This window comes from Rhyacophila brunnea, unplaced genomic scaffold, assembly GCF_057557595.1.
Source record: "Rhyacophila brunnea isolate RB1 unplaced genomic scaffold, BYU_Rbru_1.0 scaffold_3, whole genome shotgun sequence".
NCBI classification, from domain to species: domain Eukaryota; kingdom Metazoa; phylum Arthropoda; class Insecta; order Trichoptera; family Rhyacophilidae; genus Rhyacophila; species Rhyacophila brunnea.
The window spans coordinates 24,998,741-25,017,071 of NW_028232965.1; the positions used below are offsets into that span (position 1 = coordinate 24,998,741).

Sequence of the window (18,331 nt, forward strand, 5' to 3'; positions counted from 1 at the left end):
TGAGGTTAATGTTACATTTGAAAAATCTGTAGTTAGAATGTTGAGTGTTTGTACGAGGGTGGGTCAATAATTCCTTAGAAAAAAGCATTAAAACAGTTTTTATTTTTGTATTTTTTTTTATTTCTCAACATAATCTCCTTGGAGCTCAATACACTTGGTTAGATGTTTCTCATTTTTTTTTAAACCGTCAGAAAAATAAGTTTTCGGAAGGTCCTCAAAATAAGCATTTGTCCGATCGATGACTTCTTCATTTGAAAAAAAACGTTGTCCACTTAGCCATTTTTTTAAGTTTGGGAAAAGGAAAAAGTCACTGGGGGCTAAATCTGGCGAATACGGTGGGTGGTCGACCAATTCGAACTTCAATTCTTCAATTTTATCCATTGATCGTAAACATGTGTGAACACGGGCATTGTCCTGATGAAAGAGGATTTTTTTCCTGTTTAAATGAGGCCGTTTTTCTTCAATTTTGTTTTTTAGCTGGTCCAATAAAGATGCATAATAATCCCCTGTTATTGTTTTTCCTTTTTCCAAATAGTCAACGAAAATAATTCCACGTGCATCCCAAAATACAGTAGCCATAACCTTACCAGCTGATTTTACGGTTTTCGCCTTCTTTGGACATGGTTCGCCTTTCGCAATCCACTGCTTTGACTGTTCTTTCGTCTCGGGAGTATAGTGGTGTATCCATGTTTCATCTACAGTCACAAAGCGACGAAAAAATTCATCCGGATTGCGTTGCATGAGCGACAACAGGGCTTTAGAGGCAACCACCCTATTGCGTTTATTGTCGACTGTGAGCAAACGCGGCACCCATCTTGCAGAAATTTTTTTCATGCCCAATTTGTCATGTAAAATAGAAATGACGCTACCTTTTGAGATCCCTGTAACCTCAATTATCTCACTCAACTTTAATCTTCGGTCACTTAACACTATATCGTGGATTTTATTGATCATTTCTGGTGTAGTCACCTCTGGACGTCCTGAGCGTGGTTCATCCTTTGTTGATGTACGACCACGTTTAAATTCATTTAACCAGTTATAAATAGTTGCAAGTGAAGGAGCAGATATGCCGTGAACTAAATCCAACTCATTTTTTATTTCCTTTGCTGTTAACCCTTTTATATTAAAATGTTTAATAACAGCTCTAAACTCAATTTTCTCCATTTTCCATTTTTCCATTTTCCACAAGCAAATTTTTTTTTTAAATGTACGAGAAACACACAACAACCTGACCAATCTGATTGAAACTTCGCAGCATACTGAATCGGTAGTGCCGCTACATGAAAACAAACCGCTTACAGTACTAGTCGCGCCACCTGTCGGCTTTTCTAAGGACTTATTGACCCACCCTCGTAGTATCGAGAAATTCATGTGTTATCCAAGAGATTTAAGGGTATTTATAATAGGGAGGGATAGGGTGCCGTAATCTACTGTAACATTAGGCAACATTCGCCATCAATCGAAAAATATAAATATTATGGATGAGGAAGAACCATCATCAGCAGAATGAACGAGTTCTGCGATGGCGTGCTCGGAAAAGTCAGGATACTCTCCAAAGACTCCGCCAGGCTGATGCAGCAGCTCACAGATACAAAATTAAATCTGAGAAACCAGAACAAAGGCAGAAAGACAACATACATGCAAACGTATGAGAATGTTGAAAAACTTACTAGTATTCTGGTTTCGGTAATAATATATGGCAATCTTTTTGTTTTTCGAGAGAAAGAAGCGGTTTGTAAAATCTCGGAGAACTCCTATCTGGCCGACACATTAAGACCCAGTAGATAAAAAAAATATTACAAATGAGATGAGTGAAGCGGTAGGCACAACCTACATCGGCAAATGTCTCACGGACCCGGTTGGGAATCACCGGTTATCTTCCAAGTATCGTGTCGTAAGTAATGATATGTTTTTTGTTGAATGACTTTTCACAAATCTCATTTGAGTGTTATTTGAAGACCATTTATAATATTATAGCGTAGTATGATAGTGTTAATAATATTTATGTGAGTTAATAGTAAACATAATATAATAGTATGAACATATTGCTAGACGAATAGGTACTTGCTTTAAAAAATCATTTACCAAAATAGAAAGAAAAAAAAAACAACATTTACATATCAGCATTCAATTTTACTTAACTTGGAGTCAGGACCCACAAGCACTTGTTCGAAATGGCAGAGACCGACTTTATGATAAAAACAGTTTTCATCTGGTAATTTTGCGCGTAGTTTTAAAATTTAATAGAGGTTTCACCATGCCCCATGGGTCCGATAAGCTCCGTGCTTTACATGCATCGCATTTAACTTAGTCTCACAATATACCTAGGTAGGCACCTATATTTTACTTTTCAGCATTCGATACAATTTGTAGATAATTGTGTAGGTACTCATAGCAAGGTGTAATTGTTAGGATAAAGATGTTAGTAAACTGCGAATAAACACCTGCGTAATTGCCTACCTAGTGCTCAATACCAGGGGTCGACAATTTTTTTTTGCAAAGGGTCAAATAGTAAGTACATATTCGCAGTAAATGAAGATTTTTTATTAATATTTCCTTCTAATTAATTAATATTATATTATCTACATTTTTTTCAATATAAAACGATCACTATTTTCTACAAACAGTTTACCACACAGCTTTCGAAGTTGTTTTTTCACTTGTTCAAATGTTTTTGGTGGTGTGTTGTCAAATATATATAAAATAATATAGTCATCACCTGGGAGACGATTATTTAATTCAGTTCGACTGAAATTTGCATTTTAGCATGTCACCACACTGCATATTAAACACTTTCAAGGTTAGGTTAGGTTAAACTAGGCTCAGCTTTCTTGATAATATTTTCGACTCTTCAAATCACTCGAATTCGTTTTGTCTTATTGGTTAATGATGCGTTGCTCCCAACGTCCTCATCTCTTCGAGCAGCTGCTCTCGTCGAAAGTCTGATTCATTTAGATAAATCAATTTTCTCTAGACCCATTTCTTCGGGTGCTACGAGGGTAGTCCCAGAAGTACCCGACCTAACAAAGAAAACACAAAAAAAAAATGGGAAAAAATATTTTTATTTCTCTACGTAGTCTCCTTTTAGATCGATACACTTTTCCCAGCGATGTTCAATAACTTCGATACCCTGTTTATAGTGAGAATCGTCGAGCTCCTCAAAATAGCCATCAACCGCAGACTCCACCTCTTTATTGTTGGCAAATCTTTTACCACCGAGCCATTTTTTCAAGTTTAGAAACAGAAAATAATCCAAGAGGGCTAAATCTGGTGAATAGGGAGCGTGAGGAAGCAATTCTAACTTTAATTCATTGATTTTGGCCATCGCGATAACGGATGTGTGAAGTGATGAATTGTCCAGATGAAACGAAACTTTCTTTTTCCCCAAATGCGGTTGATTTTTCTTGATTTCATCACTCAAACGCTGCAATAAGTTTGCATAATACACGCCGTTGATTGATTTTCCTTTTTGAAGATAATCAATGAAAATTACCCCACGCACATCCCAAAAAACTGACGCCATGACCTTGCCTGCAGATGGAACTGTCTTCGCCTTCTTTGGAACCGATTCTCCCCTTTCAGTCGATAGTTTTGACTGTTCTTTCTTCTCAGGTGTGAAGTGATGGATCCATGTTTCATCCATGGTTATGAATAGACGCAAAAACTCTGCTTTATTGCTGTGAAACTTCGCCAAACACTCGATTGAAACATCCTCATGATGCTGTTTTTGTTACATTGTGAGTAATCGCGGCACCCACTTTGCGCACAGCTTTCTCATGTCCAAATTTTCAGTCAATGTGTGATGTACAGCACTTTTAAAAATGCCTACCATGTCTGCTAGCTCGTGCAATTTCAGTCGATGTTCATCCAATACCATTTTGTGGATTTTCGTCACCATTTCTGGCGTGGTTACCTCATTTGGTCGACCACTGCGATGTTCGTCTTGGCAGCTCGTTTAAACTCAGCCACCCAATATGTTACTGTTGTAAACAAAGGAGCAGACACCCCCAGAGTAGAATCTAGTGCCGCTTTGATATTGGTTGGACTGAAGCCTTTCAAATGAAAGTATTGTATCACATAACTATGACCATTTTTTTTCCATGTTCGCAAATTCACTGGGAGTGTTCACTGTTGGTGGCTGACAAATAATTACTGAACAACGTAGCGTCGACAAACTTCAATCTTTATAAGGCTTTATAAAGTTGGTACTTTCTATCATGGTCATTATTTTCAAAGAACAACTGCTATCTGTACGTCAGGTCGGGTACTTCTAGGACTACTGGTACAATCCAAACATGATTTATTTAACTCATCACCAGTACACGGATTTCCTCCATCGGCTAACAAATAGGTTACTACTTGTAAACTTCTTTTCGTTGTAGCCTCATTTTCATTTCCCCGAAGAAATTGCTTTTGTGATGAAATATTCCGCTTTAAAGTTTCCAGTTTACAGAAAGAGGTAGGGGCGGTTGGGTCACGGGCCGTAGTTGGCCGACTGCTATTCTATATAGTAGATACAAAGTATAACCGATGTAGGCCGGCATGGAACGCGTGTTGAAATTTTCTTTATTATTCTTATCATCACAAAGAAAAGCTTCGTATGTATTCATATTATATTTATTTTGGAAGAGATACATATTTCGTGTGTTCTATTTCGCATGTGCTGTTTTTGTATCTACGCAGAAAAAGTGGCTCTCTCCAACAATCGATTGTAAATGTCAATGAAATTAATTGCCAAGTCGCGAGATGTCAGATTGAATTTGGCTGGTGCCAGCGATGCATGCCACACACACGTATCGCGACTGGCGAAATATGTCGCAAAACGAGATCTCTCTCGACCTCATATTACTGCCAATGTTCGAGCATTCGATTATTCTATCCATACAAAGTAATATCGATTTATATTGAATATAACTTATTTAATCAGTAGTGGGTACGCAAATTATTTATTTATCACATCAAAACTCCATGAAGCTTTTATGAAATGTATCATGTCTACGGTTCTACTATTCGTCCTTTATTGTAGGGCAGTCCTTCATTTTAGGGGAATTTCCTGTAGATTTTTATTTTATTTTCAAAAGCCCACCACTATCATTTATTTGATTCTGAAATTTAAAATACATAAACCAGTTTTAGAAGTCATGCGTAAAAGTGGCGAAACCCCTTTTAAATGCGACGTATGTGAAATATTTACTAAGGTTTCGTTATACTGAATCCGGCGTCTGCTGATTTTATACTATGGCGGTGTCGCACGACCCCGCATATACCGACTACCTTGCCGGCACCAATGATAACACTCTAGGGACGGTTTTTACCTAGGGGCGGCAGGTTATATGAAAGTATGGTGAAGCCGGCAAGTATGGTGAAACAGTATGATGAGGCAGGCTGGTAATCAATTTGTGGCAAATTTTCCACGTTGACATTATATTATATGGGTACGTTATAATGACCAAAGTAAATCCTCCGTGATGCCCTGCATTTTTTTTATCGCGTCGCTATTTCTCGTAAGTTGTCGGCTTTTGTTGGCCTGCTTCATTCAGTTGTATGAGAAAGCCGATTGGTTGCCCCTCTTTTTATTTAATACCTCTATGGTTTTTACCGACATTTTCCACACCTCTCAACCGACTCTCGTGGTGATAGTATCTGGTCGATAATGAACAAGCAACTACTTAATATTTTGACAGACATATCTTTATTGAAATTAATTTTACTTGAGGGTGACAGAAGAGAGTGGGTTAATCAGATTTTTGAAGAGAGGGAATGAGAGAGGATGAGAGGGAATGAGAGGGAATGAGAAAAGAGACGAACTTATGAAAGAAAGTATTGGATACATTAGGTGGGTGTTATTTACTGCTTTCCTCTGTCCTCTTGAAATTTTGATCCGCCCGCAAGATTACAACTATAAAGATGTGGCAACAAACTCATTAATAAGTATTAGTCCTCGCCGTTATGAATTTCTGAAATTATTTTGATTTCATGGCCTATTTGTTCCAATTATTGATCTATTTTTCTATTCTACAGTGCAAGAAGCTGATTTACAGAATGTATCCGCATATCAGGTTTACAATCAGGGACGGCTCTAGTAAAGGAGCAAAGTGTGCAGTGCACTCCCGTCATAGATTAAATAAAAATATATAGGTAATATAAAACCCCCATGTATTCAGAAAAATGCGATATCGAAAACTTATGCGAAATCACTCATTTTAAATTCCGCGCGTTTTCGAACAATGGTGACGCAAGCGTTTCAACACTTCGCCTCAGCCACCCATACACACAAATGTCGAAAAAACAATGTCGATGAGACGCGACCAATACACACGTAATAATTCCATCGATGCAGGAGCATTATTCCAAGTGTTCCTTGAATTTACGCACATTTTTCACGCATACATTTATAGCGGACAACCACAGCGACAAAAGAAATGAAGCTTGTAGAATCAAAATCACCAAAGTTCTATAAGACTACATGAGTCTTCGTTGGAAACGATGTTTTTCATATTCTTTTCATTTCAAGTACAGTGCACCGGCCGAAAGCACACACACATAAGCTAGTCATTTGGACTTTATACACAAACCTCACAAACCAATATGAATATTCCTACATATAACTCAGGCGACGCGTCGAGGTACAGTTGGAAGCCTAATTATTATAATGAAATGACGAACTTCATGTCGATGCATATTGTGTCAAAAATATAATCATATTCACGACTGTTAGTTTGGTTGATATAGTCTATGGGTTGATCGTTCGACAGTTGGGTTTATAATATAGATTTAATAGTATTTACAATGAGTACCGTGTATTTAGTTGCATATATTAAGGACAATCGTCACGATTTTTCCAAACGAATTGATATTAAAGTGGCAGGCCGTCCTTTGCCATGTATAAATTTAATTCAAAAGTGTACAGTGAAATCGAAGATTGTTAATCGGAAATTTAATGTGCAAATGTACTCAAAAACACAATGGCTTTGCGGATGTAATATTCTTAATACCCTATTTTGTTTTCCGTGTCTGTTGTTCGGCGGAGATGTTAACTGGACGGTCCATGGGATTCAGTGTTGCCATATTTTTGTAAGCTGATTATAGTACAAAGGCGTTAAAATTATAGTATTTCTGAAAAATATATAGTACAGGAACATTTTCCGTCTTGAATCCTTTAAAATTATAGTATTTTGGTATATTTGGCGTAAAATTATAGTATTTTACATTTATCGCGAAATCAAAATTATAGTATTGTACTATAATTATAGTACGGTTGGCATCACTGATGGGATTCAAGACTTGGTCCACCTGTCAGTAAAAATCAAAAAACACAGTGGTTCAGAAAAACATATTTTAAATGAAATGCAACTTGCAGTCTTGGGAGAAATAGATATACGTTCACAATTGGATGCAGGGTACCGTTTATCTGTGAAACAATTTAACGAACGTGTTGACAAAAATCGTTATATTTTATCCAGATTGATTGACTGTGTGAAGTTCTGTGGTGCATTTGAATTAGCTCTTAGAGGACATGATGAATCTGCAGATTCAAATAATCCAGGTGTTTACCGAGGGCTTATTGACTTTGTCTCGGAAATTGACATAGCCATGAAACAGCATTTGGAGAGCAATAGTGTTTTTAAGGGTACGTCAAAAACGATTCAAAATAACATTTTAGATTCGATTCTAGAGGTGTGCCGTAACGAAATTAAAAATGAAATATCACAAAGCAAGTTTGTAGCTATACAAGCAGATGAAACAACGGACATATCTACTACAGAACAACTTGTTTTGGTCATAAGGTATGAACTACGCGGACAGATACATGAACGATTCTGGAAATTTATGACGCCGAAAAACCACACTGCGGCAGGTATTGCATCTGAAATTTTGAAAGAACTAGAAGTTCTCGACATTAAACAAGCACAACTAATTGGCCAGAGCTATGACGGCGCATCCGTGATGAGTGGCCGATTAGGTGGTGTACAGGCTTTGATAAAAGCTTCGTATCCACACGCACACTTCATACATTGTTATGCACATCAATTGAATTTGATAATGGAAAGAAGTGTTTCAGCTAACACCATAGTCCGAAACTTTTTTGCTAATTTACGAGCGTTTCCAATTTTTTTTTCGAGGTCTGCGAAGCGAACTGATATCTTGAAAGAAATAGTTCATAGAAAAATACCAGCAGCACCAACAACGAGGTGGAATTTCAATATAAGAACAGTTACTGTTGTGCATACTTATCGCGATCAGTTAAAAGAGTGCATGGAACACATTTTAGAATCTGAAAATTTAGACGCCGATACCATTAATCAAGCTGGAATGTTGTTACGGTATTTAAACGAAGACAATTTTAACTATTGGTTAGATTTCTTTGCCAAAATTATGCCAAACTGTGATATACTTTCAATACTATACTTCAATCGAGGTCAAAGGACGTGTTGGAGATAAATATGGACATTGAACACTTTACGCGTGCTATACAATGTATTCGTCAAAATAATCATATGTCACAAATTCAACCATCGAAAAAACGTCGTCCCAATGATTTACCTCATTCTGTAATATGCAATGAAGTATGCGACATTATAGTGAACCAAGCGAAAGATCGTTTCGAATATAAAGGTCATTTAGTAATAGCCAAATTGTTTTTTAGTGAAAAGTTCCGGGATTATCATACAAATTTTCCAACTACAGATTTTAATACGGTAACCACATTATACGACATTATTGACAAATTTAAACTTAAAAATGAACTAATAGTCTTATACAGTAGAGAAGATTTCTACGTTACTGATGGAGCATTGTCGATACTTCAACTTTTCACTAATAATAATTTACTGGAAGTATTTAGTGAAAGTGTTACCCTATTAAAAATAATTTGTACAATTCCGATGACTTCAGTGGAAAGTGAGCGTTGTTTCTCAACTTTAAAGAGGGTTAAGTCATTTTTGAGAAATACCATGTCTCAAGGCAGGCTAAATGCTCTTGCGATGCTTAGTATAGAAAAACAATTGATATCGTCAATACCAGACTTTAATATTCGTGTTATTGACGTGTTTTCAAAATCCAAGGATCGGAGGATGGACTTCTTGCATAAATAGGTGAGTCTTTTTTGCACTCCCTCATATTCTTGTCACCGGCCGCCACTGTTTACAATATGAGTGGAAAGTCATCGCCAGAGTTAAAAATCGGCAACTCTGTTCAGTATAAACGTACCTAACCGATTCAATAGATTTGTCATAGATCAGTATTGATATATTGTTTTGCTTGTGTGTACACATTGTATTTAAGTGGATTTTCCATGCGCCATTTAGTGTATTCTAAAGTACTGAGTCAAACCTTCTGATTGTATAATATTATGATCATTTGATTGTTCATCAGAGTCTGTATTGTGAATCATTAAATAGACAAATTTTCTGCTTATTTAAGAGCAAACACAGGTGCGTGGTGTTTGGCCGGTGGTTGTTGTTTTAAGTAATCTGCTCCTCGTATAAGAACAAACATCGCATTTAATTGGTCTTAACCAGTTTGTAGTTGTCATTTTGCGCGTTTCTGGGTGGGTGGTACGTTGTTATGCGCATTTGATTTTTCCACCGGTATTTTACTTTAATGTTTTAAAGAGGACAAACATTCTTCTTGTAGAATACCTATACATGTACACATAGGTACAGTTTCAATGCATTTTATGAACCTTTTGAAAAATCTGGAGATGTGTTCTTTATTTCTTATGGTACGTTTACATTTGACATTTATATTGTCATATTTATGTATGACACCATATTCACCAAGTGTAAACAGTAATTATATTTGTACCAGCCACTTATTTTGCGTGTGTCGACACTCACCTGTCACGTATTCAATCTACTTATATACGCAAATTCCGACCGCCGCGTATTCCACAATTCCGCGATATATCACCTTGCCGCGATATATCACCGAAGTTGGACTCCCGTCTACTTTTATATCAAGTACCTGACACATTATTCGTAGTTTGACAGGTACCTAGTGAATTGCATAGGTATATTTCTAAAACAACGGACAATCAATTATCATAGGTACACCATGAATGTATGCCCAACGTTTACGTTAATAAATGTACTGTAGCGATCTGTCAAAAATCATAGACAGTGAGAAATAAATCGGATGTGCCGTGTTCTATGGATTTTGTTCGAAAATAAAATATCGCTTTTTCTCGGCACATACGATTAATTCTGATGCACTATGTGAAGAAAAAATGCGCTTCAAATGGTATTACCTAATTCATTTTGGCCCACACCTGCACTCGTAATACGATAATATTATATTGAATATGCAATGACGATCAAGTGCTAGATATCGCAATGTTACTGTTAATCGTTCTTCTACACTTATGGCATTTCTAAATTGTGTGTCTTGTTTTTTGGCAAAAGGTCCAATCTTGCAAACTAAAGTTCACAAATTGAGTTGGATCTTCGATTTTAAACTCTGACATTAAACGGAAGGCACCTAGTTCTTCTCGTCGCTGAATCCATTCCCGCACCTATCTAGACCATTTTTTCCTCCTTTTTGTTGCCAAAAGACTTAAAATAATAACACTCGCTGCTTTCTTTTTTAACATTCCCATATTGACAACTGACATAACGTTTTTGAGAAGTATACAAAATAAGGGTCCGAATAAATTACAATATCATATGTAAACACCGCATATATTTATTCCAATGTTGCCATTGAATAAAGTGTCGAGACTTTATTTCAACGAGAAGTATACCAGAATTTTATGACAGATCCATGCAGGTGTAAACAGTAAGTGAAATTTTATGTCAGACACATTAAGTATAACGGTATAAGTGTCAGATGTAAACGTACCATTACAAGAACATAATATCTATAGTCACCGTAATTATGTGTCATGATTGACCATAGGTGGGGAATGGGGATCATGACTATGTTCAATAAATATTAAACATTTTAACACTAATAATAATAATCAATACCAACCAATTATTTTACGAACGAGAACATTTTGAAATGAAGTTGAATATAATTATATTATTATGCATTCGTAAACCGCAGTAATTTGATAATAATATTAAATAATATATAATCTGTCAGACTGGTGAATTTGTCAATTTCCTTTCTGGTTTCCTGTCTTAAGTAGGTAGGTACAAAATACAGACATTTTGGTTTTTATGTTGTGTTTTTGAACACATTTCATAAACTATTAAATTTTACATATTAGGTATATTAGGTATATTGTACGGATGACCCCTTGATGAAGCTTGAATGTGTTATGAATGTGTGGTATTGGTTTATTAATTACTATATACATAATTTGCATTTATTTTAAAACGAAACCTGTTCGACCTATGAATAATAATAATATAGATATAGGTAGTCAGCGAAATATACTGAACCAGCATTAGGAAGTATTTAAATTTACAATTATTATTAAAAAATCGCGTACCTATGGCATACGTACATATTGAAAAGCCAAAAGGCCGCCAATGATAGTGTTTGTAAATAAAAAACATTAGCCACCATTTTTCAACGTGCAGGATACACCACAATAAAAACAATTAAATCAATCTAGTCTTCTAGGTCCCTTGTTCTTCACTAACATGCAATTTCAACGTACCTTAATATTTCATTAATCCAGCGTACGTTTCGGTTTATTACATCGACTTACAGGCATTTCTGGCATTAAAAGAAGAAACATTTTAGTACTTTCTATGGGTCTATTCTATACACAAGTCGGTTATCGATGGTAGTTTATCATATTTATGTATTGAGGTATTAGGTATGAGGTTAACTTATCGTAACAATTTACTGCATAAGTATGATAAACTACCGTCGACAGCTGCCTTGTGTATAGAATAGACTATAAACCCATTGATTCCTAAGTCAAAATGGAACAAGAAAAAAGGGGGGAAACATGGAAATACAGTGGAGCCCCGATTTACCGTTCTCGCATAAATCGTTTTCCCGCACGGATCTTTCATTTTTGAAAGTCCCGCCAAACATCCGTAAGAACAATGTTAAATAATCCCGCATTAACCGTTCCCTGATTTATCGTTTTCCTCGATCTATCGTCTAAAGATCATGGTCCCGTCACAAATATTATCCCGATTGACCGTTTTTGTTGAATATATTTCATTTCGCTTTCGTAGAATGTTAATAGAAAATGTTCATAACACTCCCTTTAGTAATAGTCCAAACTCTTTGATATGTATTAACTGTATTTTTCTTGTGTTGTCTTTGTAGCTTTAAATTATCTCTATAGTATCTCCTGCATGTACTTCCGGTGCGAGCTTTTCCGACTTCCGAATCCGAGTCAAGGACAAAGAAAAATGTTTGCAATATTATTATTATTTGGGATTCGTTTTGAAATTTAGTATCGCAACCTCTTTTTGCCAGACACGCATTGTTGTCTCGCAAACAGATTATTGACTCGGTTCAAACGTCCCTACCAATGTCAAATTATGTTCCAAATTCGAAATCAACTTTTCACAATTTGCACATATTATAATAAATACGTTATTCCTACGAGTCGCGAGTCAAAGTCGCGAGGCAACCCCGACAATATTTTTATTGGGTTTAAATTTAAAATTAAAATAATCAATATAGGTATTTCTCTATTATTATTTCATCGGAGGTCAACCATACAAAAAGTCCCACGGTAGGTGAGTAGGTATAGTATGACTTCTTGGTTTTTATTTTTTATTTTTTCTTTTATTTTTTATATACATTTTAATGCTCTGATTGGCTTATAATTACGTCGAATACGATGTCATACATCCTTCACTTATTTTGTAAAATCTGTTGTAAGGTTGTAAGTAAATTATTAGTTTTCACGTTGCAATACGTCACTATGCCAATACATTCCCTGCTTATAATATGTAATTGACCTCAGCCGCCTAGTCTATTACAATGTTTCTCATCTAAGGTGCGTGCAGTGAAACTTCTTCCAGGGAGCTGTGAAATATACCAGTATTTTCCGATTTTGGGGGAAATCCCATTTCGTGAAAATGTTTAACAATAGAAATTGGAAAAGGGGAAATTACACCATCAAATTTAATCCTTTTCTCGTTATAAGTTTGATACACTATGAAAGTAATATTTTCGAACTATAATAATATATAAATGTAGGAAAAAAAATGTTTACCGATATGTATTGATATTGGTAGTCACTTTTTGTTTCGTTATGTTGAATATTCACTGTTTTTTCTTTATGAGCAGGTATGTTAAGTTAGTGTTATATTATTTATTTATTTGTAAAAATGTACCTAAGTATAATAATAATTAATGGTAAAGTATAATATACTGGTAACTAATCAGTAAATACTTTCGGGGAAACAACAGTTTTAAAGAACGTACAATAAAAAGGTGTTATTAGCACTGTCTATAAGCCGAAAGCAGGGGGATGGGACAACTGGACTCCGGACAATTAGACGCCGCACTGTCGTAGACACGTATACAGAACGTAGACGAAGTATTTTAATCAGTTTCTATCTACTACTCAGTAGTTTTAATTCAACATAATGTATTCTTTATTGCGGATTGAGAATTACCATGCCTAAGGCTTTATATAAAATAAAAAAACTCTATTTCGTTGGAGCTTAAACATATGCACGATTAAATCATTATTTACGTCTGCATATTTACATTCTCACCAACTATTAAATCATAATATAAGCATTTAAATATAAATAATGATATTAAATAAGTATTTTTTTAAAGTGCCTTTAAGTACCTAACGTCTATTTATTTTCGAATTCCGTGGCGTCCAGTTGTCCGGTGCCAAATCGTCCTAGACCCGAAAGCAGCATACCGCTGAGTTTCTGTCCTACTCAGTGCTCTGGTGGTGGGAGTTGACGGTGTCACAATATTGACACCTCCGGGTCTCGGATTCATGGGCCGGTACACTCGAAGAGTTGCTAGCCTGACAGGAGCGATAGAACTCCTCTTCCAAAGGCAGCAAACTTCTTTAAAAAGTCTTTTCTTATCGGTGATTGACCGTAATATTATATTATATTAGAATAGGAATCACGCACACTGGTTCACGACGTATAATGTCTTGGGAAGTTACTCCTGGCACACTCAGCATAACCTTGAAGGATGCATCACAGGATGCATACACCATTATATACGCCTGCATAACGTGTGTAGAGATGTGTCGGATGGTGGGGGAAAACGTTGGTGTAGTCCTGGTGAACTTCATCCAAGTATGTTTGTCGCAAGCCGTTTTACCTAAAAATGATACTTGCCATCAGTGTTTTTACATAATGAATTACTCTGGTATTGGGGATAACAGCTAAAAAATAATCAGAACGCTCTGAATGATCTTTTACCTACTATGGGCGCCGTGAACTGAAGAAGTTTGTAAACCTTCAGGTTAGATCATTTCTATGGATTTTGTGGTGATGAGCTCTCGGTATTTATCACTCCAGCAAGAGAGATGCTTGCACAAGACGCGTTAATGGCATGCTGGATCTTGGGTTGAAATCCAGATTAAGAATATCGAATAGGTACTTTGTACTTTTCAGCTTACAATTAGGTATTATGTGCAACTAAAATTGAATCTAGGACGAGGTTTTCTATAACGTTTATTACGCTCTCCTTGTAATGGAATTATATTTTTATTATTATTTAGTAGTGTTAACAATATTACGGAAACACAATTGTACATAATTTCGTAGATTCGAATGACGATGCTCAGATCTGCAGCTTCTGATTAATCAATTTGAGTTGGCATCATAAAACTGAGCACACCTTAGAAACGGAGAGTGAAAAATTAGTAAGGCGGGTGGTTGAGACATTCACAGAAAACATGTGCATTACATGCGTCACTATACACCTACGCTACGTGGCCGATGCTGGTAAAATAAAATTATAGTATCGGTTGACTCACGAATATTTGACTTGGATAGTTATCTCGTCCGTGGAATGTCGCTACCTTGGATCTCTTCGAAATAATGTTGTTTTTCATATTTAGGTAGTTGGCCTGGCGCCCAACCCTAGTCCAAATCAAAATAACCGCCATTTTTCAAATTAAAAATTATGACCGTTCTTATATTGATTCCACAAGGGCTTGACGATATGAATGAAGTAATCAATGGAATGCGTACGTTTAGTGTATGTGGCTCGAAAAATACTAAGCAAGGTGATTGATACGACATTTTAGTTCAATAGGAAAATTCTCAATGTCATGGTAACCGGCGTAAAATATCAATTTATGAAATGTGGAAAAAATTCTCTTTTCGTTATATGCGCTCGTAACAAAAATGTTGGGTAAAATTTTGCTTTTCGTAGGCAAGAGCTGTGGGGAATATAATGTACAATAGGCACGTCATATTATAAGCAACAAATCTTACGTCCTGGGTATTATTTGTCTTAACTTAAAGTTAAATGTTATTTTTGGGAAAATTTATCGGAAAACCTAAGAAAGTTCCACCCATACTGGAGAAATTCAATTTGATTCTAGTCTGTGTGATCACATTAATAATTCAGTGATAATCTTATTTTGGAGAGGATTTTGTACATTCAAGTTGGACACTCTGACACTACTTTTTATTACCATGTTTTTATTAGCTCGTATTCTTGTTTGTCCGGTACAGATTTTTTCTTGTTTGTCCAAGATTTGTATTGGACGATTGCAGATTGTTAACTAACTTCCCGACTAGCAGGACATTTGAAACTTTTAGAATATATCAGAACACGACGACAATGACATTATTTTAATACTTTTGGCCATCTTTAAGCAGAATTGAATTCATTTTAAAAAAAATCGTTAAAAGTAATATTTACTACTCACTATTATTGGTTGCTAAGGGTGTCCTAGCAACTAAATTATTAATATATACGTGCGTTACTATGGAAATCAATATGCAATGTCAAAATGACATTTCAGTATTCTATAATATTTATTCAGTATTTCTATCAAGTACAATAAAAAGTATTTATTAATACATAGAATTGTCAAGTTTATATGAGTCAACAGAAAATTAAAAAACGTGGTATATAAAAAGTTCTTTTTATCTTGTAATTATTAGTTTGTATTCTTGTTTGTCCGGTAAAGATTTTTTCTTGTGTATCCAGTATAAATTTTTTCTTGTTTGTCCAAGATTTAAAAACGTGAATTTAAAGAGTTTTTATCTTGTAAGTATTGTTCATTAATTGAGCTATCATTCACTTTATAGAAATTCATTTTACAAAATGATATGTAATATAAATTATATCAAATTCTAATTAGGTGCATCACATACGTAGGTACATACCCTATGTTCTAAATTATAAATTCTACGGGTTGTTTTATTAGTCAATAGTTATTTCTTTGTCGTAGTGGTAAGACTATGAGTAGGTAGTCTTGATCATGAGAAATAGCTATAGACTAATTATTAAACAACCTGTATAATATAATATAATCTATATTACTTATTTATCAGTTTGTTAACGATTATGTTGAAAAGTTCAGTCACATAAATTTAATTATAAATAAATTCTCCCATTACTTTTGTTGGTATTTAATTATATTTAAGTATGTGTTCTTCTTCTTTACAGCCGGCAAGATGGTGGTAGGCGAACCAAAACGTAGCATCATGGACGGCATAGAGAACACCGGAGATGTTCGTCTTCATGACCATAGACTGAGACTTAAACAAAGGTAATTTTATTTGATATTGTTTTCTCGTGGTTTATATAATATAATACATAAAATATGCCTCATTTATAATTTAAAAATATACTGCTTCTATTAGATCTCTTGTTGGGGCGATTCGTTCTTGTTTTCGCTGCCTTAGCGATATCGCGTATCTATCTCCCAACCATGCTTCAAGCGAACTGATCCATAGTAGTAATATTATTTTATATACCTATCTTATAAATAGTACTCTTTTAAGATTATTTTATAAGTCATGTAACTTCTTCCAATATATAGCTAAAAGTCACAGCTGTTTTCGGATTTTACTAAAATCTATCTAAAATCTTATACCATGCATATTTCAAAACTATAGAATTAGTTTTAGATACATTTGTGGAGGAAATAAAGAACATTACATCTGGTTATAATCAATTAAAATAAATCTTTTCAAGTTTAAAAAATATACCAATAGAATAGTTTGGGTTAAATTTGAACACCCTAGGCTCTAGAGCAGGTCTGAGCAAACTACGGCCCGCGAGTCGCATGTGTTCCGCCAAGTATTTTGGTAGGACCCGCTTATAAGGAAATGTTGAAAAATGTAAAACAGTTTCATTCTTCTCATTAAATTGTTGGCTATTAGAGAATCATTTATTTTATTACAACGTTTTTCTTAGGTCGTATTCTTATTTGTCCGGTGGTTATTTGTCCGGTACAAATCTTGCAATCGATTATTAACTAACTTCCTGACTAGCTAGACATTTGAAAATTTTAGAATACCTATACCAGAACACGATGACAATGCATTTTTTTAATACTTTTAGCCATCTTTAAGTAAGATTGAATTCATTTTTAGTTAATTCTGTTCTGTATGAAAAGTTATTTCGATACCACTATTGGTTGCTAGGGGGTCCTAGCAACTAAATTATTATATTAAATAATATATACGTGCGTTCCTATGGAAATCAATATGAAATGACATTTCATTATTCAGTATTTCTATCAAGTACAGATTTTTTTGATCGTTTAAGCTAGTCAAGTCAAGTTTATATGATTCAACAGAAAATTTAAAAACGTTGTAAATAAAAAGTTATTTTTATCTTGTAATTATTTTATGTTGAAATTCCTTTTTCATGATAATAAATAATTTAGGTATCTCTAAAAATTGTATTTTTTTCATTTTATATTCCTAATGTGGCCCTTCATCCAAAAAGTTAGACCAGGCCTGCTCTAGAACAACTGATGCCTATGGCAGTGGTCAGGAACTTACAATTTGGTGTGGATCTTGGCCGCCTCACGGAGAGGTTTCGTAGCATTTTTGTACGAGTAACAGATGTCATTTGCTTAAGAATATATAAAATTTTATTGTTTTGTGAAATCATTGGCTTGGAAAATTATGCAAACAATATTATGTATATTATAATATAATATTATTACGGCCCCCAAAAGTTTTTTTTTATATTTAGTTTTACGCTCCTGCGAAGAAAGGTTGATCATCACTCTCATATAGTCAAATTTTCATATATTTTTTTTTGTATTAAACCGTTTTGTTTTAGAATATTGTGGTTTTGAAACCAATAGTTACTAACGTCATTTTAAAAAGGAATTAAAACGGATTTTTAAAATATACGATTCTGTAAATATAATCACTATTAGCTAGAAACCAACCATCAATAATACAAATCGGGGAAGTGCTTCGAGCCTTGAACCCGATGGGAACTGATT

General features: G+C 34.9%; 1 protein-coding gene across 3 annotated transcripts in view; it reads left to right on the forward strand.

Moving 5' to 3' along the window:
* The window catches only part of Nuak (Nuak family kinase 1), a 97,465-nt gene that overhangs the window by 49,596 nt on the left and 29,538 nt on the right, over nt 1–18,331 (forward strand). For all 3 annotated transcript variants that reach the window (XM_085952917.1, XM_085952918.1, XM_085952919.1), the window contains exon 2: nt 16,531–16,633. In XM_085952917.1, the coding sequence (XP_085809043.1) occupies nt 16,539–16,633 (95 nt within the window). In that variant the 5' untranslated portion in view covers nt 16,531–16,538. The remainder of the gene's footprint in view (nt 1–16,530; nt 16,634–18,331) is intronic.